This window comes from Condylura cristata, unplaced genomic scaffold (assembly GCF_000260355.1).
Source record: "Condylura cristata isolate star-nosed mole 26May11 unplaced genomic scaffold, ConCri1.0 scaffold00008, whole genome shotgun sequence".
NCBI lineage: Eukaryota > Metazoa > Chordata > Mammalia > Eulipotyphla > Talpidae > Condylura > Condylura cristata.
The window spans coordinates 38129569-38152032 of NW_004567109.1; the positions used below are offsets into that span (position 1 = coordinate 38129569).

General features: G+C 39.0%; 1 protein-coding gene across 7 annotated transcripts in view; it reads left to right on the forward strand.

Moving 5' to 3' along the window:
* The window catches only part of DNAJC6 (DnaJ (Hsp40) homolog, subfamily C, member 6), a 128002-nt gene that overhangs the window by 20367 nt on the left and 85171 nt on the right, over positions 1–22464 (forward strand). Inside the window, exon 1 of one of the 7 annotated variants that reach the window (XM_012722450.1) lies at positions 19766–20266. The exons of 5 other annotated variants lie outside the window; for them this stretch is intronic. In XM_012722450.1, coding sequence (XP_012577904.1) covers positions 20062–20266 — 205 coding nt within the window. In that variant the 5' untranslated portion in view covers positions 19766–20061. Of the gene's footprint in view, positions 1–19765; positions 20267–22464 lie in introns of those variants that run through there. One more of the 7 variants, XM_004679079.2, reaches the window with a different exon arrangement.

Consider the following 22464-nt stretch of genomic DNA (forward strand, 5'->3'; position numbering starts at 1 on the left):
TTCTAAGCCATTTTTAGTTTGGTGCTGTGTGGTTTAAATTTAGAATACTTTTCCCAAACTGGGGGTGTGGAGGGTGGTACCGAGATTGAACCCAGCTGTGACTCCTGCTGTTGTGAGGTAAATGGGAAAATCTGGGAAGCAGTGCTACAAGGAGAGGGCTGCAAGAGAAGGGACCACAGTGGAAAGAAAGGGTAGTATCTCCTGCCCCTTCCTATTCCTATGGGTCTTGGCCTGCTGAGGGTGTGGTGAGGATACTTTATCTATCCTAGGAGAAGGAACAGAATGTTGGAAATTCCGAATCTAGCCTTTGAGGAAGTCAACTGAATCCAAGATGACTTAATGACATACTGCCAGTTCCAAGCCAAGCTGTGCATTAGTGTGCATGCCTATGTGTGTATGCATATGCCTGTGTATGTATTCTTCTTTTGTATAACCAGAACATTATTTTAGTTTTGTTTATTAGTATTCTATATTAGTCATTAGAATAGCAAGCTTCTAAGTTATATAAAACAGGGGTCATCTTTTTTTTTAAATATTTATTTATTTATTCATACCGAACTGGGGCACAGGCCAGAGGTACATCCTCTGGTGAGAGGATTCACCAGAGACAGAGTGTGAATCAGAACAGGCAGATTGTCAAAGTACAATGCAGAGGGTAGCAGTGGGTGGGTAAGTAGAGGTTTGCCACACCATGTGGGTCAGCTCCCTGGCCAGGGATCGAACTCATGCTACACTGGTTTCTAGAGTTTCATAATGTGGTGTTTTAACCCGTTGAGCTACCAGGGAGACCCCAGGGTCATCAATTTTTGTTTGTTTTCTTTTTCTCATCTACAGAGAGGATTGAAAAATCCATGGGTCCTTCTTTTCATCTTGTTTGATAAATTTGGAAGACCATGACAGAAGTGATGGGAAAAATGTGTTGCACTTGATATAATTCTAGTGAGGTGATGCATGTAATTTAAAGTCTTAGTAAAGATGGTAATCCCTACATTTAAGAAAGGTTACCATTTACCTTTTATTATGTACTAGCGTTATGCTAAGTGCTAAACATATATTACCTCATTGGAAATAACAATTTCTTGAGAGGTAGGTGTTTTATATAGGCTTTTTATTAATGAAGACTCTGAACATCAAAATCAGGAAATAATCTTCAAGTCAGGCAGCTATTAAGGTTATAGATACAGGATATCAACATAGATTTATATGACCCTACAGTTTATGTTATCTTTGTTGTTTTGTCTCTTCAGATGAAAGAAGCAGCTGTCATATTGTGAGAGATAATGCCCAACTGAAATTTATGCCTTGAGAATTATTATCTTTAAATGATTTCTGACCCATATGAAAATGCATATATCAATGAGTGAATGAATGATTAAAAGAAAGAGTGAATGGAAAGGTGGGGCAGATTGGAGGCATTATATGTACTTCTTTGCCAATTACTGGTGTATTTACAATCAGATATTTATGATGGCAGACTTGCCAGAAAATAATCTTCAAGAGCATGCAAAGCCTATTAAAAAAAAAAAAGCCCATTTGCTTTGCAAGCAAAAGAGAGTACACAATGTAAAAACATGAAGAGGAGATGAGCTTATATGCAAAGTATTTAGAACTTGACATGATGGGTTCATGATTTGTGGATCTATAGGTGGAATAATGATTCAGTTGTACTGCATTTTGACCTCACTGTTCTACCTTCTTCTTTACTTACTCTTCCTCTGTGACTCTCAAGGAGTGGTTATTTTCTGATTACAATGATTACAATCTATTTCCTTTTATTATTTTATCTTGTTAGTCTTTGGGGAATAGGCTCATTTTATTAAGCTTCATATAGAATGAATGAAGAATAAGTGCTTTTGCACTTGTCTGTTTCCTTTTGCCCTGCCATTTAATGCCTTTTAAAAGAGTCCTGAAATTCCTGTGAAGTGCTGGGAAGAATGTTGGGGTTCTTTACACTTAGAAGGTCACCATTTATTTTAACAACTTGACCTTAAACAGTAACTGGTGTTCCTCTGTCCAGTGATCCGGTGTCTGTTCTCTGTAGAATGAATACCTATAAGAGTAGGTATTCATCCTAGGTATTCTACTGGGGTTGGTCAAATGGCACTTTTGACTTTTTGCATGATGGGGGATCTGGGGACTTAAATGTTTTCAGCCCTTACTATGTCATTTAGAGGTATATGGTGTCAAATCCACTCTTTAGGGGATTTGCTGTTGTAATTCAGGTTTTAGCCTTCTTGATTCCATTTTAATCTTATGAAATGTGTTGATGGTGGCATCTGAATTCATAAGAATGGGTTAAAAAGTTGAAGGAGGCCCTCCCTGGTGGCGCAGTGGGTTAAAGCACTACACTAAGAAGCTTAAGCTGCTTCCGCATGAGTTTGATCCCCGCCTGCCCCAGAGGTGACCACATGGCATGGCAGACCTCTCCTGACCTGCCCGCTGCTCCCCTCAGCAGTGTACTTCGTCTATCTGCCTGTTCTGCTCCCCACTCTGTCCCTGGTGAATCCTCTCACCCTCCGCATCTCTGGCCTGTACCACAGTTCTGTATGAATAAATAAATAAATCTTTAAAAAAAAGTTGAAGGAAAGGCAAAATCAAGAAGTATAACTCTAACATGGCAAATTATTATAATTAATGATAGTACTGGCAAGAGGCCAGAGGGCAGTGTATAGGGGTTTGAGCATTACACAATGGGTGTATTGATGAACTGTTAGACTTTGGCCTTAGGTTTCCTCAAAATTCATCAAAATCCAGTAAGAGGACATCACTAGTAACTCAAAAGGTCCTCTTCTAATTACTCCCCTCCCCCTCAAAAGTCACTTGAGTCATTCAGTGTATAATCTTTTGTTGTAGTTTCTTTTACCTAATACTTTTCTATTAGAGCTATCCACGTTGTAGCTGTATCTCCTACACATTCCTGTGCAGTATTCTCTGAAGTGAATATAACACTTTACTTTTGACAAACATTTAGGTAATTTTCAGTTTTCTAAGAAGTACTGTTGTGAACATTTTCTTTCATGCTTATGTAAGCACATCTTTACATGTTGGTAGTGTCCTAAGAGTAAAGTTACTAAGTAATAGGGTATGTGTTTACTAAGCTTTAGCTACTGTGAGTTATAAAGTGATTGTACCAAGTTTTACCCCCATGAACAGTAAATGAGATTTCCAATTGCTCTACTTGTTTATCAACACTTGATGCTGTCAGTCTTTTAAATTTTTGCTATCTTGGTTGCTGTGTAGTGTAATATGACTGGAATTTGAGCTTCCATAATTACTCTGAGGCTGAGTGCCTTTATAGAAATTTATTAACTGTGTGCACTTTTTTGATGAAAAGTCTGATTTAATTTTTGCCAAACTTTTATATTGGGTTGACTGCCTCTTTCTTCTTCCTTTCCTTTTTTTTTTTTAATATGAAATGCTTTAGATTTGCATGTCATCTTTACAAATCCTTGCGTCTCTGCTAATCTTTTCTGCATCATTCAGATTTTAGTGTATGTACTGCTGAAGCAAGCACTATCTGCCTTTTATCGATTTGAAGATTTCTTATTGATATTCTTGCACATGTGTCTTGACTTTTGATTTTTCTTAATGATGTCATCTTATGAGCAGAAATATCTTAGTATGCTTTATTACTGCTTTTTTAGGTCCCTTTTTAGAATCTTTGCCTGTTCAATGTCATAATAGAGCTGAAGTTTATTTCTTTCAGTCATAGAGGCTGGTAAATCCAAGGTCAGGGTACCAGCTGTTCCTGCTGACGACCTTCTTTTTGGCTTGCAGAAGGACACCTTACTGTGCCCTTATGTGTTAGCAAGAGAGAGAGGAAGTGTGCTGATCTTTCTTCTTTTACTTATAAGGACACTAACCCCATCATGGAGTCTCCATCCTCATGACCTCCTCTCCAAATACCATCATACTGGGGTTTAGAGCTACTAATATGAATTTGGAGGAGGGGACACAGTCATGTAATCCATCACATCCTCTATTGTTTAAAGCAAATTACAATGCCAGCCCAGATTCAAGGAATTAGATTACATTTTTGTAAGAAGAAATATAAAGTAATACTGCAAAGAGGTGTGCGAACAACAAAGAAGGGGTTGGTAAGGAGTAAGGAGGTGAATGATGGCAGCCATTTTTATGTTCTTCCAGAATACAAAAAATGAACATCCTTTAAATCATTGCTAATACTGCTGTCAAGAGGTAATCATTATTAGTATGATGGTGTGCTTCCTTTCATTGCACATATAAACACAATTTTTTCTTTTAAAAAGGATATGGTACATATTTCAGAGTCAGATATGTGTTCCATTAGTTTTCCTTAGCATTATATTGTAGGTTTATTCCCAGATATTAAGTTTTTCTTGAAAGCATGGTTTATTACATTATTCAAATTAAACGAACATAAATTACCTGTTCCAGCACTATGCTAAGCACTTTCACATAGTTATCTCAACTAAAAAACAAGTATCTTGTTTAGCTGTTGCTAAAACGTAAGTTTCAGGTTTAGGGAGTTCTACCCAACACAGAATTTATTTGCTGGTGCACAGAAAATACAGGGAGATCTATGAAAGGATCCAGAGAAAATTATATTTAAGACATATCAGCAATGACCAGTAAACTGTTTACTACTTAAGAAGGGACAGTTTCCTTATTGTAAGGGGTGGGTGGGTTGGAATACTGGCAACAGGTGAGGCTATATACTCTCCATTTCTCCCTGTTGCTTGAAGAAACCATTTTGCTGGAGGAGCTTACATGTAAAACTTAAGTTTTACATTGTAGCTTGTTTCAGTGAGCACTTAGAAAAAAATTTATTTATGCTTACAGAACTGGGGTACAGGCCAGAGGTGTGGTGGGTGAGAGGATTTACCAGAGACAGAGTGGAGAGCAGAACAGGCAGATTGACAAAGTACACTACTGAGGGGAGCAGCGGGCAGGTCAGGAGAGGCCTGCCACACCACGTGGGTCACCTCCAAGGTGGGGATTGAACTTGTGCAGCAGTGGCTTCAGAGAGCTTCATAATACGGTGCTTTAACCCATTGTGCCACCAGGAAGAACCCTTAATGAGCACTTTTATTTTCAGATTTGAACCCTGTGAACAAGGTAATACTGTAGTTTGTTAGGGTAGAGGTGTGGTGGAAGGAACTCATGTATTTGTAGCAGTAGAGATAAATAGATACAGATACAGAAGTGTGGCTTTTGGGAATTTGTTCCCATTTAGCTATTCTGTCCTATTTACAGTCTCAATGTCTTGATGTTAAATCAGAAAACATAACCCTTGTATTAAGAGACTAGCTCTCCTGCCCTCTCACTTTATATGGGAAAGTACATCTTTATTAATTTATTTGACTGTTCTGGCTTCATTTCAGGATCATGTAGAACATCAGTTCTCACTGCACAGATAGCATAATGTGATAGGAGCATGAAATTTGGAGGTGAAAGACTGAGGTTTGAATCTGGGCTTTGTGTTGTCTAGCTGTTGACTGTGAACAGATGACTTAATTTCTTTAGTTTCAATTTTCTTATAATTACAAGTGCTTCAATATTCATAGAGTTGTGAGGATTACGATGTTTTGTGTCTATCCTGTTGAATACAGTAGTCATTCACTGTAAGTGACCAATGATCACTTGAAATGTGGCTATGTATGCTGAATGTAAATACATACTGGATTTTGAAGACAGTATGAAAAGATAAAAAAACTCATTGATTACTTTTTATGTTTACTACATATTAAATGATAATATTTTGTAGTCATTGGTTTAAATAAAACATTGAAATTAATCCACTTCTTAAAAATGTGGCTGCTAGAAATTGTAAAATTACACATTTGACAAATTTCAGTCTTAAATTATTTTCCCTCAGACAGCACTGCACCCCATGGAAGTTCTTTGTCAACCATGGCGTGTCAGTGTTAGTTATTGTCAGAAAAATTATAATTTTAGTTGAATGGGTAGGTAGGGATAGCAGGAAATATTTTTTACTAAATGTTTGATGGAAGCCTTTTTGTTTAGGCATTTTTTTCTCTTTACGTGTTGCAGGAAAGCATGGTTCACTGCAATAATCCTATTATGTGAGTAAATAATAATAATGTCAGTGCATTGAACTCTGATGATGCAAGTTTTGCACTAAGTACTGTACTATGGGCCTCTCTTGTGGCCAAGGGGGTAAGTATCAGTTCTGCCACCATGAATGCCTGAGTATGACGTCCTGTCAAGGAGTTAACCCCCTTGGTGCAGCAGATCTCTCCTGTCTTGCCCACTGCTCCCTTCAACAGTATATTTCAGTAGATCTTCCTCTTCTGTCCCCCAGTCTGTCTCTGGAGAATCTTCTCACACACACCCCTCCCTGCACTTCTGGCTTGCACCCCAGTCTTCTGAGAAAAAAAAAATATATATATATATATTTATTTTAAAAGTACTGTATTAAGTAGGATTCCTCTGGTTATAAATGACAGATTTAATCTATATGAGCTGTATTGAAAAAGGAATTTTGTGATCATGGGAAGGATAGAGGACCAACTAGACCCTCTGAATTCCTAGGATGTAAACTTTTTCTCTCTTTCCCTTTATGGCCTCTGAACTCTCCAGCCTTTATACCCTCAACCCCACCCTTAGGCAAAATTGATCTCTTAGATCACTTATCTCATAGGTCAGAAATCTTTTGCTGGTGATTTTTGTTCAGAGAAGGACTTAAACGTACTCTTTGTGGTATTAAATTGAAAAGTCCTGTGAAAGGGCCTTGGTTGACCTAGCTTGGCTTCAGGTACCCACCCCTGGGTAATGGCGACTCTAATTCCAACCACAAGAAGAGGATGATTTCCTAGAAAAAGAGAGTGCTGCTCTTGACTGATAAGAGAATAACTGTACTCTAAATCTACTCTAGATAATTTAGTAAGTACAGCCATTCAATGGAGGCATTACCTTAATTTAGCAATGAGAAAACCAAAGTTCAAAGAATTAGATATTTTGCCTAAGTTCAAACATCAAGATTGGAAATCCAGGTCTTTGTCTCTGAAACTCATGTCTTAATCATTACACTAAGAGGGTCCTAGTAAATTGGATTTGTAGGACTTGTTTTACTGAACTAGCAGTGTGCTATGTTTGCCCCTATCAGATAGTTTGCAGTTGAAATTTAAGATGGAAATGAGGGGATTGGCTCCGTAACACCTAGTAAGACTTGAATTGAAAACCAACATTAGTATATTTTCCAATCTTGCAGCCAAAGTTTTAAAGGTCATAGAAAAATCCTACCATAGTTCTCTTTGTAATAATGATTTTAAAACATACTTATACTTATGTGATCTTTTACCTTATTTTGAAAAATCACAACCACATTTTTCACCAACACATGGGCATAATGATTTCAGAGGCAAAGATGAAAACCTTAAGTTATTCTTTTTTTAAAAAAAAGATTTATTTATTTATGCATCTAAGAACTGGGGTGTAGACCAGAGGTGTGGGGGAGGGGTGATAGAATTTGCCAGACACAGAATGGGAATCATAACAGGCAGATTGACTGCAATATACTGCTGAGGGGAAAAGTGGATGAGACAGGAAAGATCTGCCATGCCATGTGCTTCAGCTGCCTGGCCGGGGATTGATCTCCTGTTGTAATGGCTGCAGATTGCTTCATAGTGCTGAGACTTAACTCCACAAGGGAGCCAATAGTCCTTAAAAAGGATTATCCACAAGTCTTTCAGAAAAATTTTCATTTGTATCTTCAACTCAATGCAAAAAGTCAAAAATTTAAAACAAAAATCATCTCAAAAGGCTATAAATTTGAATGTTTGCTTTAAGCCAATAGAAATGATTTTGTTTACATAAGAAAGTAGCAGTAGGTGACTATTTTATTTAATAAATTCACATGAAGGGATCCTATGATGAGATGCTAGGATCTCTGAACTGAACTGGTCAGAACCCTAATCCCTGTATGTATTACATAGCTTTAAGCAGTAAAAAAAAAAAAAAAAAAATGCAATGGTTAGCATTTGTTGGCTGCTAAACAATAAACAGAGCACTTGACCATATATTTTTCATAGATCTTTCCTTGTGTCAGGGGTATGACTCATTTGTTTAACAAATATTTGTCAGCTGGCCTTCATGTTATCAGGCATGAAGTTAGGTAACAAAATGACCCTGCCCTCATGGAGTTTACAATCCAATATGGGAAGTCCTACCCACAACTAACAGGAAATGCCAAGTGTTTAAGCACTACATCAGAGGATAGGAAGTATTCAGTGGGGCTGCTTAGAATTATATTTAATTTGGTTTTGAGAACTTTGATGGTTTCCTTGAGGAAGTGCTATCTTTGCAGAGCTAAAGGGCAAGCAGGAATTGTTAGGCAAGTGATCATAAAGGAGCTCTATGTCTAGTCTGTGAGGATGGAGAAAAAGGAAATGGTGAGTGGTAAGACTCCAGAGGAAAGTACCTGAAATTAGAATGCGAAGGGTCCATTGTTTTAATACCTTAGACTGAGTGCAATGAGAAACCATGACTTTAAGCAGCTGAGTCACATTAATTGGATCTGCATTTAGAAAGTTCCTCTGTGAATCAATATGCTCACTTTCCTGTTTCAATTTTCTTATCTCTAAATTGAAAGGGATAGTCTACTCTTTACAGTTATTTCCAATGTTAATATGCCATAAATGGCTCCTATTTTGAAAAATCTTTATTTTTCTGTTGATTTCCATATGTATTGAGTAGAAGGCTTAAGATTCCAACTGGTGCTTAAAGAGGTAGGTTTTGAAAGAATAGAGGTAAAAGGGGGTGGGTGTGAGGTGGGAGCTGGAAATGAAATGGCCAGTGTAGCATTTTCTAGGAAATCAGGAAATAGAAAGGTTATGCAATTTCCTCTGACAGTCTCAGCAGAGAAACTGGTGATTAGCTTGAATTCTCAGCATACAGGCTCCCTGCTTCTAGTGCAGATGAAATCTGCTATTTTCCAAAGAGTGAAGTCCTATACACTAAGATATTTACTATAGAATTAATGTGAAGTCTGGAATTTGCTTAAATTTGCTTAGGGTCCTCCTAAGTTTTAGAATGAAAATGTCTATTTCAGAGATTACTTTAAAAGTTAACTTTTTTATTTTATAAACTGAATGTGAGTATACCTGTAGTATATATGTATACTATAACTGTTACAGTATTTTTAAACAGCTTCACTTTCTCTTTAAAAGAAGTATTTAGGAGTGTTTACATATAAAACATGACTGATAATTGATGATGCTGAATGATGGCTATAAAGTGTTCTAGTATATAATTTTTATTAAAAATAAATTATTATTTATATAATATAATTTATATTATTTATATAATAAAGTATAAACACATATATTTTTGTATATGCTTGAATATTTCTGTAAAAGAAAATAAAAAGAAAGTAGTAAGATATAGGTGCCTCAGGTTATTACCCAAATTTCTTATTTACTTTTAGAACAAATGGGGAATAATAGATGCTCATTGACCAAATAAATTCAGAATCATTGTTTCATAAACTCTGACAATTTTTTTTAAGATTTATTTATTTAGATATACAGAATTGGGGTACAGGCCAGAGGAGCAGGGGTGGTGAGAGGATTCACCAGAGATAGAGTTGTAAGCAGAACAGGCAGAACAATGAAGTACACTGCTGAGGGGAGTAGCGGTAGGTCAGGAGAGGTCTACTGAGCCATGTGGGTCACCTCTGGGTAGGGGATAGAATTTGCACTAGTGTGGTTGTGGTCAGTCAGCTTGCAGTGCTGCATTCCAACCCTGTGCAGTGTGCCACCAAGGAGGGCCAACTCTGACGATGTATTTTAAGTTTGCATCAATTTTTATGGCTAAAAGTGGTCCAGACTGCATTGAGATTTCGTGGGAAGATCAAAGGAAGCGAATTACACAAGGGAGGGGCAGCTCCCCTGGGAGTTTACTGATGACATAGTTAGACCTCTATAGTTCCTGAGTCAGCCCAGGAAGGCAGTCCCTTGGTAGTAGAGTGAGCTGGAGAGCTTACTGGCGCTGGAGAGATCACACTAGGCTTTATATCAGTTGAAGGACAGCACAAGAAATAATAAACCAGATAAAAGTCATTGAGCCCTCAGTATATGCCAAGTACTGCACTAAGCTCTTTGTGTACTTTTTATCATATAATTCTAATACCTGTCCTACTAATTATATGCTGTTATTTTACAGGTGAAGAGACTGAAGCATAGAGAAATTACACAATTTGTCCATGGTCGCACAGACTTTATGTAATTCCCTGGAAAGATTGTGGAAAATAACTGAAATCCAGTGGTTACTTGTGTCTAGGAGTAGGTTTGGGTACACATACAGAGAAAAGAAAAATAACAACCATTTGAAACAGAATAGTTTCTCGTACCTTTAAGAAATCTAAAAATTAGTCCCGGGCTGCCAGGCTCTCTGGGGATCAGGGTCTTTCGATCCTACTGATTCATTATGAAAGTCTTCCACTTTCAAGGGCACTTCATAGTCCAAGATAGTGTTGGAATCCATACTCCAATCAGAAGTAGAGGAAATGGAATGGAAGGACACAACAGTACATACCCAGAGGTGCTTCTATCTGCTTATATCATGATGACCCTGACTTAGTCCTTGTATATACTTAGCAGATTATAGAAAACTTCCATGTGTTAGATCCACGATGTAAAAGAAAAGAAGCATTTTCTTTATACCATATGAGATCAACTAAAAGAGTAGGGATTCTGTTAGATGTAAAAGAAGATGTAAAAGAAGAGAAACAGGCAGAACAATGAAGTACACTGCTGAGGGGAGTAGCGGGTAAAAGAAGAGAAACTTTTTCTCTTCTTTACACCATATGAGATCAACTAAAAGACTAGGGATTCTGTTAGCACAGGAGTTGGAGAGGAGTTTTGGAGGCTACTAATAAACTACTGTTAAGCCCACATTAAGATGCATTTCAGAGTCCTGATCTCTGTGGGCCTGAAATGGGCATGGCAGTCATTCTCCTAAGGCCTTTTGTCTAAATGGGTAAATGCATGAAAGCTGAGGCCCTTAACTTGTGCTTAAAATACTTGTTTCTTCCCTCCAGAAAGATATGGTCAAGTAGGCAGCAGTGTTTTATTGTCTTAGACTCCAGGAATTGGCTTTACCTGTCTTAGGTCATCACTGCCCTCCTCATCACTATCATAGAGGGTTACACACATGCTCTAGGACCCAGAACTTTGAGGCACAAATAGATCACAGAGAATAAGCACCCACACTTTAAGAATGTTGAAAATAAAATAATATATAATGAGGTCAGAGCCAAAAATGGAATATCCAAGACTTAGGGAGACTTTCATGCCATTGTAGATTTGCACCTGACTTTAGGAACCTATCACACAAAAAATTTCAGTCTGGGCCCTCCCTGTTGGCGCAGCCTGTTAAAGCACAGCACTAAGAAGCTAAAGCCACTTCAGCATGAGCTCCATCCCCGCCGCCCCAGGGAAGGTGACCACATGGTGTGGCAGACCTCTCCTGAACCTCCTGCTGCTCCCTTCATTAGTGTATTTTGTCTATCTACCTGTTCTGCTCCCCACTCTGTCTCTGGTGAATCCTCTCACTGCCCCTGCACCTCTGGCCTGTATCCCAGTTCTGTATGCATAAATAAATAAATCTTTAAAAAAAATTTTTTTCAGTCTCTTTTCTCTTAAGCTGAAAGCAGTTAAGCACAGAGACATCTCAGGGTTGTCTGTCAGTGTCTGTCCTTTTGACAAGCTGAAGGTTCTCTGCTTATAAGCTGACAGATGAAAGGGATAGGGATGTCCATGATTTGCTCTTGAAATGGTAATGTAGGTGTAACACTATAAGCATGTCCTTGAAAAGTCAAGGGTAACTTGAATGTTGGCAAATGAAACTGGGTCTTAAGTGAGCTCACTAAGGAAATTCATGGTGAATTTTTCTGTAAGCTAAGGATGACCTCCCAGACAATTTTCGTTTTTGCATTTTTATACAGTTAGCACAGACTTATTAAGAGCCTAATATTTGGCAGGCAATGTGCTAGACCTGTCAAAATGTGATGAATCTTCTTGTTAGACATCAGAATTGCTCAAAATACCTGAAATATAAATTGATAAATAATATTCTCAGGATACCATATAGTCAAAAATAACAAAACTTGTTATATCATTTCTAAAACAGTTTTTTGCTCTTTAATACTTATGAAGTCTTTTTTTTAAAGCATGTGAGCATCCTAAAATTTCATTTTTATTTTCCTTTTTTGAAGATACAGTTTTTTTATTTATGCACACAGAACTTGGGTACAGGCCAGAGGTGCAGGGGCAGTGAGAGGATTCATCAGAGACAGAGTGGGGAGTAGAATAGGCAGATTGGTGAAGTACACTGCTGAGGGGAGCAGCAGGTGGGTCAGGAGAGGTCTGCCTCACCATGTGGGTCACCTCCAGGGCTGGGGATTGAACTTGCACTGAAGCGGCTGTAGCTACCTTGCAGTGTTCCATCTTTACCTGTTGTGCCACCAGAGAGAGCCCTTTCTTTCCTTTTTTTTTTTTTTAGAAGATTTATTTATTTATGCTTATAGGCTGAGGTATGGTGGGTGACAGGGTTCACCAGAGACAGAGTAGGGAGCAGAACAGGCAGATCTACTGAAATATACTGCTGAGGGGAGCAGTGGGCAGGCTTGGAAAGGTTTGCCACACCATGTGGGTCAGCTCCCTGGCTGGCCGGAGATTGAACTTATGCTGTAGTAGCTTTGAAGAGCTGCATAATGCAGTGCTTTAACCTGTTAGGCCACCAGAGAGGGCCCTCCTTTTTTTTTTTTTTTAAAGATTTATTTATTTTTGCATCCAGAACTGGGGTACAGGCCAGAGGTACAGGGGCAGTGAGAGGATTCACTAGAGGCAAAGTGGGGAGCAAAAGAGGCAGATTGATGAAGAATACTGCTGAGGGGAGCAGCATCTGTCATGCCATGTGGGTCACCTCCCTGGCTGGGGGTAGAACTTGCACTGAAGCGCCTGCAGCTAGCTTCATAGTGCTGTGCTTTAATACGTTGCACCACCAGGGAGGGTGCAATGAAATCTTAATGCATTTTAAAACTGATAGTTTGTCTTGTGTGTATTCATCATTAGAATATTTTTCTTAATACTGTGATTTACAGTGTATGGTTTCTTAGGTTTGATGAAATGCAGAATGTATAGGGCTTTAGTGTTTATTATGTACTTTCACTTACCTATTGCATTGATTCTTCCCATGAGGGAGGACAAGTAGTTTCCTCTTTATAGAAATTGTGGCTATGATTGGCAAGTAGATTATAGAACATTTGCATGTGGCAGGTGCAAGGCAAACAGTTATATTTTTTTCTCTCAAAAGCAAGCGTTTTTCTCATTATGTATTGATGTCTCTTTAATCTGGCAATGTGCATTGTCCTGTCTTCTGGGAGAACTAACATTCCCTCAGGCATCAAGAACAGTCATTCCTATAGAACAGTGTGGAGACAATTGAGATTGTTTTCTATTAAATATTACCAACTAGCTCCTTTTTTTTTTATTCTAGCATACTTCCTCTCCTCTCTTGTGTATTGTTCTATGTATAACTCTTGACAGCTGCCAGTTTTTATGCAGTGAAACCTTTAATAAGTGGGACTTAGCAAGGAGAACACTTTAATGGTTATGGTTTTTCTCTCTGGGCTTCAGTTAGAGGAGAAAGAGGGAAATGGTAACTAAAGTTTTGAGAAGGATCCGAAAATTTGAGAACTAGAGAGAAGCCTGTAAAGCCACATCTTCACATTTATTGCTAAAAAGAGAATGATTATCAAGGCCTCACTGTGGATATTAGTCAGTAAAGGATTCCTAAACCATTGCTTTGTCTCTGGACTGTGACGTAAGGGGATGGATTTTGGCATCTACATTGGTGTTCCTGATCTAACAGCTTTTGCGACACTAAGGGTCTCAAATTCAAATGCTTCAAAGTGTTGACTAATAATGCGGGAGGCTGTTTTACATTGTGAAATAGTGAATTGTGGCAAGCAAACTGGGGCCTGGGTACCTTCTGTGAAGATATCTAAACTAAGAAGAAAATATAGGACAAATAAAACATGCCAGGAGACCAGATGTGGTCAGTTGGCCTCTATTTAGAGTGTCTTGAACCATTCATCTTCACAAACCTTATTCAATAAGCCATATTACAGAAAAAGATTTCAATACTATGTATTGATTTATATTAGTTAAAGAAAAAATTGAACAAGTGCATTTTAGATCACAATACATATTGTAACAGAGAGAATAGAGTAGAATCTCTGTCCTCATTTATTGTCTGTCTGGCCAGAATTCTTTATTGTCCAGTTATCCAAGTGAATTCAGATGTCGCAGTATGTAGAGCATTCATAATTGGGAATGTGAGGACCACTTAGTATTGGGGATTCTGCCGTACATTTGAGTTCAAACATTTATAATCAAGATGGGGTGACTTATGCCATTTCTGAGCAGAAACACACACACACACACACACACCATACAAACCCCAAGTTATATTTCAATAAACATATCTTATCATGTGCCAAAATGGATGTTTTCCAACCTGTTTCACTTTTATAAAAATCAGGGCTATGAATTACTAAATTTATCTTATGTTCTTCAAGTTACCACAACATGTAGTTAAAAAAAATCATTAGAGGGCCCTTCCTGGTGGTTCAGCGGGTTAAAGCACAGCACGGAGAAGCTAAAGCCACTTCAGCATCAGTTCAATCCCTGGCCCCAGAGGTGACCTACATGACACATCAGACCCCTCCTGACCTGCCCATTGCTCACCTCAGCAGTGTACTTTGTCAGTTGGCCTGTTTTGCTCCCCACTCTGTCTGTGGTGAATCCTCTCACCGCCCCTGGCATGCACCACAGCTCTGTATGCATAAATAAATAAATCTTTAAAAACAAAAACAAAATCATTAGACTAGGCAATACTAACACTTTTTGTTTATTTCTTCATTAATTTGTTAATTCAGTGGGTATTTATAACTAAGGAGTGTGTAGTGATTTTTGGGGTGTCATGGGGGATATAGACTTGAGCAGAAACCCTTGAGAAATCCAAACTCTAACAGGGAATACCTGCATGAAAACATCTAAAAACTCAAGCCAGAACAATCACTTCCTGTTATATATAATGATTTTATATTAACATAAAGAATAATAATCGTTCTTTTTAAGTAGGCAGGCAAAATTTAATCTAATTTTACAGACAGGAAATTGTGTTTTTGAAAAAGTGACCTTTCCCTATATAGTAGAAAATACTGATAATAATAAAAATTTGTTAAGCACTTATCATAAAAGTTAGGCACTAATTTAATTCTCACTACAACCTTATTATGAAGTTTACTTTACAGAGAAGAAAAGTGAGGCAAAGAGGTTTAAGTGACTGACTCAAGTCATAGAGCTCAGTGTCCATGGAACTAGGATTCAGTTCTGGGAAATGTGTTTCCAGAACCTAAATCTTAAAGAATGTATTATAATTCCTGAAACCAAAAGGCACAGATCATAGCCTTATAGATTCTGGCAAATACTCATTTTCTATCTTCTCTGCAAGAGTAATTTAACATCTCCAATAGGAGAACATTTTGGGGGGTGGAGGGAAGGGAATGTGGAGGAGCAGATCTTGGCTCCTAAACATTCATTCCTGTATGGGAAACCTTCACTGAATAAAGAAAAATCTTCACGGAGTTATTTAATAAAAGTGACTGAAGTCAGCAATGGAAAAGACAGATAAAGAATCTTCTCATCCAATGAGAACATCTAATCCTCAGGCTCTGCCATATATGTGAGGTGAGATTGTAGAGATAAAATAAATTATGACGCTGTCTTGATCTTGGAAAAATGGAGTGTGGCTCTAAATGTCCATCTTGGATTTTTTTTTTAAAGATTTATTTATTTACTCATACAGAACTGGGGTATAAGCCAGAGATGTGGTGGGTGAGAGGATTCATCAAAGACAGACTGGGGAGCAGAACAGGTAGGCTGATGAAGTACACTACTGAGGTGAGCAGCGGGCGGGTCAGGAGAGGTCTGCCACGCCATGTAGATCACCTCCCATGGCGAGGGATCGAACTTGCACTGAAGTAGATGCGGCTAGCTTGCAGTGCTGTGGCCCAAACCACTGTGCCACCAGGGAAGGCCCCACCTTAGATTTTTAACAGTATCATCTCCCTTCCTTAAGTTCAAGTTTATTCAAAATCACATAGCTATGGTTCCATTACTAATATCCTGGAGTAGAAAATAACAATGATTTTACTGACTCCTCCTATGGGAAGAATTATGATCCTCAGGCATTGATTATAGAGTTGTATTCAAGTCATACCAATAATAGTAATAATAGTTACTCTATATGTGTCAGGTACTGATTTAATCCTGACTTTATATAATATTGGTGCTCTTACTATAGTCTGTACTATAGAGTAGCAGGTGATTTTATGGATTAGTTAATGATTTATGAATTTGATCTTTAGGGTAGTAAAGAAAAAAATAATGTTGAAATTGGTATATATTCCAATTTAAGCCACAAACCAGTTTTAGACTATTATGCACTAACCTAACTATATATTGTCTTGATTTAATATGCTCTATAGTTCCCTATTTTGCAACTTTTAAAAAAAGATTTATTTATGCATACAGAAATGGGGTACAGCCAGAGGTGCAGGGGCGGTAAGAGGATTCACTATAGTAATAGCAGGGAGTAGAACAGGCAGATGTACAAAGTATACTACTGAGGGGAGCAGCGGGTGTGACAGGAGAGGTCTGCTGCACCATGTGGATCACCTCCAGGGTGGGGATCGAACTCCAACTGAAGCAGCCATAGTTTGGCTTACCTTCTCAGCAACCTGCTGTGCCACCAGGGAGGGTCCTATTTTGTAAATTGATTAATAGTTATTCTGATCGATTTTGTTTTTGTTAAATTAAGTATAAAAATAATAAAAAAGGGTTCCTGTAGCCCATTCATGTTTTTCTTTGAATTTGCAAACTGAGGAGATAGATATCCAAAAATACAAAGGCATATGTTTCATCTATAATTTCTTTCAGCAGTGTGCTTGCAGATAGTTGAGCAAAAATTACTGAGTGCTTTTTATTTTATTTCTTAAAAAGATTTATTTATTTATGCATACAGGATTGAGGTACAGATCCACCAGAGACAGACTGGGGAGCAGAACAGGCAGAACAATGAAGAACACTGCTGAGGGGTGCAGCCAGCTAGACAGGAGAGGTCTGCCACTCCATGTGGGCCAGAGATCGCACTCGCACTGAAGTGGGTGAGGATAGCTTTGCAGTGTTGTGCTTTAACCCACGGTACCACCAGGGAGAGCCCACTGAGTGCTTTTTAAATTAATTAATATTACTTTTCAGAAATGGCCTTCTTGGGCCTCCCTGATGTACAAGGTGTTAAGACTTAGCACTATGAAGCTATCTGCAGTATGAGTTAGATTCTGGCCAAGGAGCTAACCCACGTGGCACAGCAGATCTCTCTTGCCTTGCCTGCTGCTCCCCTCAGCAGTGTATTTTAGTCCATCTGCCTGTTCTCCCCACTCTATCTCTGGTGAATCCTCTCACATTGCCCCCACACCCCCACACCTCTGGCCTACATACAGTTCTTGTATGCATAAATAAATAAAAGGAATCTTATAAAAAAAAGAAATGGCCTCCTCAAAGACTCTTATTCTTCTTCTTTTTTTAAGATTTATTTATTTATGCTTACAGAACTGGGGTACAGGCCAGATGTGCAGAGGCAGTGAGAGGATTCACCAGAGACAGAGTGGGGTGCAGAAAAGGCCAACTGATGAAGTACACTGCTGAGAGGAGCAGCAGGCAGGTCAGGAGAGGTCTGTCATGCCATGTGGGTCACCTCCGGGGCAGGTGGGGATCGAACTCATGTGGAAGTGGCTTCGGCTTCTTAGTGCTGTGCTTTAACCCACTGCACCACCAGGGAGGGCCTGATTCTTAATCCACTGAAAATAAATCTATGATTTGTCACTGTATTTTTTTCTCCCTTTGGATCAGTAATGAGTTAAAAGTGCAAAATAAAAGATTATTTAAAATGTTATTGGAAGAGACTTATTTTAATTTACAGAGTAAGTTACATAACTAAAGTAGCTTTGAAAATTGAAAGTATAAACTTTGTGCTTGAAATTTTATTACAGTTTTCCCTGTTGAGTACTCAAGTTGTTTGATCTTGTCATAAGTATTAACTGTGATTTACAATTCAGATCAGACCACATCTTTGTCAGAAACACAGTTAGGAAAGCAACTAATCGGGGAATTTAGGTCTTCCAAGAGAGACTGGAATGATCTTAAGGAATATGCTCTTGGCCTGTCCTGATTTTTCATCTTCCTATAATCTGCTTTTGAGTGATCCTTGAATAGGAAAACATCTTTCAATGCAATGCATTTTATGTAGCCTTAGGTAGAACTAGAACTTCCAGGAAAACTCTTTGGATCCCAAATGATTTGGGTTGAAGCCTCTTAGATGCAAACACTTGATTTTGTGTCTTTAGGTGATCTAGATAATGACAGCAAAAGAAAGTTATGAAAAGTAAAAAAAGAAGTAAAGCTGGGTTTGTATATGGGTTCAATCAAATTTTATATACCTGGACATTTTCCTGTTGTGTTGGTGATGTGATTCACTTGAAGAACTTTTGAAAAGCTTCTCATTTAATCATTTCAAATCCAAATAGTGAAAAGTACAGTTTTTAACCATTTTTTAAAACCTGATCTTCACCTGAAATGATAAGAAGAAGGGACACTTCTGCAATCTTACAATTTCAGGTGAATATAAACTTTCTGTAAAAATGTTGGGGTCCTCCTAAGGAACAACATTACACAATCACAAATATAAAATTAACTACATACCTTTGAAAGGATCTTCTGCATGAAATGAACTTGACCTTTGAGCTCCATTAACTTTGTGATAAATTTTCCTCTTATCAATTAGTGACTGCTTTTTTTACCCAGAGCTGAAAAGAATAAAACAGGGTTAAGAATGGAAAGAAAATCCTTATCTATCTTTCTTCCCAACCATCCTCTAGTCAGCTGAGTGGTATAGTCTTTTTTTTTTTTGACTAAATAATAGCAGATCTGAAATTGCACCTTACTCAGCTCCTCTCTTCTCTCCTCCTGCCCCCAATTTATTTGTTAAAAAAATAGTTACTGTGTGGTCACATTTACTCTCTAGGTGGATGGATCCTAACTGCCTCCTAGCGTCAGAATATCCAGTTCTTTGATGTCTCACTTAGGGATCGTCCCCATTCTGGAAATGTGCAAAATAATGTTGTTTAGCAACAATTAGCTTGGCATTTAACGTGCGTTCTTTTTCTGTTCAATTGAGGTGCAATTCAGTCCTCCAAGCACGGTAGCCGTCGGTCTGGCTTTGATTTGCCGAATCTTCTAGCAAATATAGGTGAAGTTAAACGAAATGGGCGTGTCCGGATCTTACCAAGAAACCCCCTTCATCCCCAAAGCTTACCAAGCAAACACCTCTAGCCGCTTTCTTCTTTATTTCACGCACGAGAAATCACCCTCTACCCCTGTTGTAGTAGTCCCCTCCCACTTCTACCCCGCCCCATTTTCCACCTTCAGCCCCTTTTCCCAGTGAATCTCTCCTTTACTCCCTCTCTTCTTCCTCCCCGCGGGCCAGCTGCGCTTGGAGCTGCCCTGCTGCGCGGCGGGGCGACGCGTGACACCTATAGAATTGCTTCCGGGCACACCCCAACTAGAGGGTGGCTGGCCCGGGCCGAAGCTCTGCTGGGCCAGTGGCTCCGCGGCGGCACTGAGGACGCGAGTACCCGCTTGCCGGTGCCCTCCCCTCTTCCCTCCACTCCTCCCTCCTCCCTCCCTCCCTCCTTCGCGCCTGGTGCCCAGAGCCGCTCTCAGCCCAGGGCGGTGGCTTCAACACGCCCCGAAAAGCTGCTCTCGGTGGCCGCTCCCTCTTCCCTCCTCTTTGCGTCATGTTGGGCACTTGATAGTCCGCCCCCCCACTTTTTTTTTTTTTTTTTAAATTAAATTCGTGCTTTAGCCTTTCCCACCTTCCATCTCTCCCTTCGTCTCCCAGGTTGATTTTTTCCCCTTTTCTTTGGGCTTGCCCATGAGCCTCCTCGGGAGCTACCGGAAAAAGGCCAGCAACGATGGTTATGAATCCTTGCAGCTGGTGGACAGTAACGGGGACATAAGTGCTGGGAGCGGCGGGGGTGGCGGCAAGCAGAGAGTCAATGCCGGGGCGGCGGCGACGGCGGCAGCGCGGAGTCCCGCCCGGCAGCCTCTGGACCGCGCCAGCACCATGGACAGCTCAGGTAGCGCTGAGGGCCGGGAGCGAGGCCCAGTCCACTAGCCCGAGACTTCCACTCTCTCCCAGACCTGGGAGAGGGCGGGGTGGAGGCGAAGGCATCTAATACCACCAGGGAGTCTTGTCTCTAATTTCTCTATTCTAGGGAGCTAGGAAACGTTAGATCTGTCCGGAGGCCCTGTGACCATAGCAAGCACCTCTTAATCTCGCCAGGCTGCTGAGTACACCATCTGTGGGCGGGGAGGGGAGGGGAACAAAAAGGGGAGTGAAGAGTGGATGAGAGAGGCTTGGGGAAGGCTTGGGGAGTGACTGGGAAGGAGGGGTGGGGGAACAGGCAGCTGCTTTCACTACCCAGCTGGATGAGGGGGAGAGGTGAAGGAGCAAGTGCGTTGATTGTTTTTGCAGCCTGTCAACGGTATTTATCCCAATTGTTATTTTCATACTGCTTAATGCTATTTGCAATTCTATAATGTTCCATCTCTTCGCAACTCTGCTCTCTGCTAGGGTTAATATTGTTTAGGTTTCTTGAACAATTTTACCTGAAATCTAGTGCTCTCTTTAGCTTTTATGATTTATTTAATCAGTTGTTGGCTCTGATCTTGTTTTTCTGTATCTTTTTTGCATTAAATATATTAATTTTCATTAATCTTTATATGTTAGGAAAATGGAAATGCCTCTAAACTTTGTATTTGGACTTATAACTGTCTTTTATAAAAGCATTTTAACAAGTTGGGCTTCTTTCTTCAAAATGATCTTTTAACATTTTCCACGGCAAAGAAATATATCCAGGTTGGAACAGGAGTAGTATTATAGCTTTTTGCTCACCTTTTCAATGAACCAGAATCACAGTATTGTTCACATAAAGATAATTTATAATTAAATTGCCCAGTGGCTTGTTCTCCATTGGTAACTTTAATACTGGACAACTGAGGATTCCAGAAGAAAGATTCATGTTGACTTACTTGTTGACTTGTTTGGACAGTAGTGAAACCACACTGAATTTAATTCCTACAGTTTGTAAGTAGATGCTTATTTCTTTTAATTTATAATGGCATTCTCTGGACTACTATTTTATATTTTTCTCATCCCATAAGTGGAATGAAATATTGCCTACAAATGTTTAAGTGTCATGTGCTGAAGGTGAATTTTAGCTATACAAGCTGATGTTGAAGTTCAATAAGGTATTGGTGAGATGTCCTCTCAATTCCATATTAAACTGACACTAAGACTATCCCAAGGGAGGTTTTCTAAGACTTTGATATTGATGTTGTACCTGTTTATTTATGTTTTTTCTAAATCTTGGTATATCAAAGTACAAACCATACTTTGACTGGATGTAATGTCCATTAAATCTTAAAAACAGATTCACATACTGTAAACAATGATATCACAATCCTTTTCTTTTAACATAGAGGAGAAAAGAACAGCTTCTAAATAAGTGTGAAGGAGCCCCACTTCAGGGAAACGTGACTTTTTATCTTTTCATAGGGACTTTCATTTAAGAATTGAATTTTTTTTTAAAAAGTATGTTGCATTCTAGAATAAATCCAACATCTATAACCCAAGTGGGTTTATATACCAATGCTAAGATCTCTGGAAAAGAGGGTAGTAAAGGAGACACTTCTGACCTGTAGGGGTTATTATTTAATGGAGGCAATGATGAACACAGAGGAGCCTACCATACAGGTCCTCATTTTTGAAGAAAGTCTTTTTCATCAAATTAGTTTCAATAGATTTTAAAAAGAAGAATGAATTGCTTTGATAAACTGTTGTAATGAGAAAGAATTTTTATAACAAATACTGCTATCTCTAAAGTATTGTTATCAGGAGTTGGTTGTTCATTTGGTCTAGCTCATGCTATATATAGGGGGTGTAAGGTGTCTCTACCCCCACTCCTCTTTCTGGTTAGGAGAATGTCATGGCTTTGTTGTATCAGTGCTGTGAACCTTATGACTTTTTTGATGCATATTTTCAATTGAAAATGCAGTTTCTTTGGAAGACTGCTGTTTGTGTGGTTTGGATGAGGGATCCAACCTTTTCTCTTAGTGGGTCTTTTATGTAGTTCAACTGTATTTGTCTTGTCTAATTGTTATAGTTCTTTCTTTTAATATCCTCGAAGAACATGATTTACATGTGCCATTTATTTAAGATATTAATTAACTCTTGGGTCATTTCTAACGTAGCAGCAATCTGGCCATTTTTCAA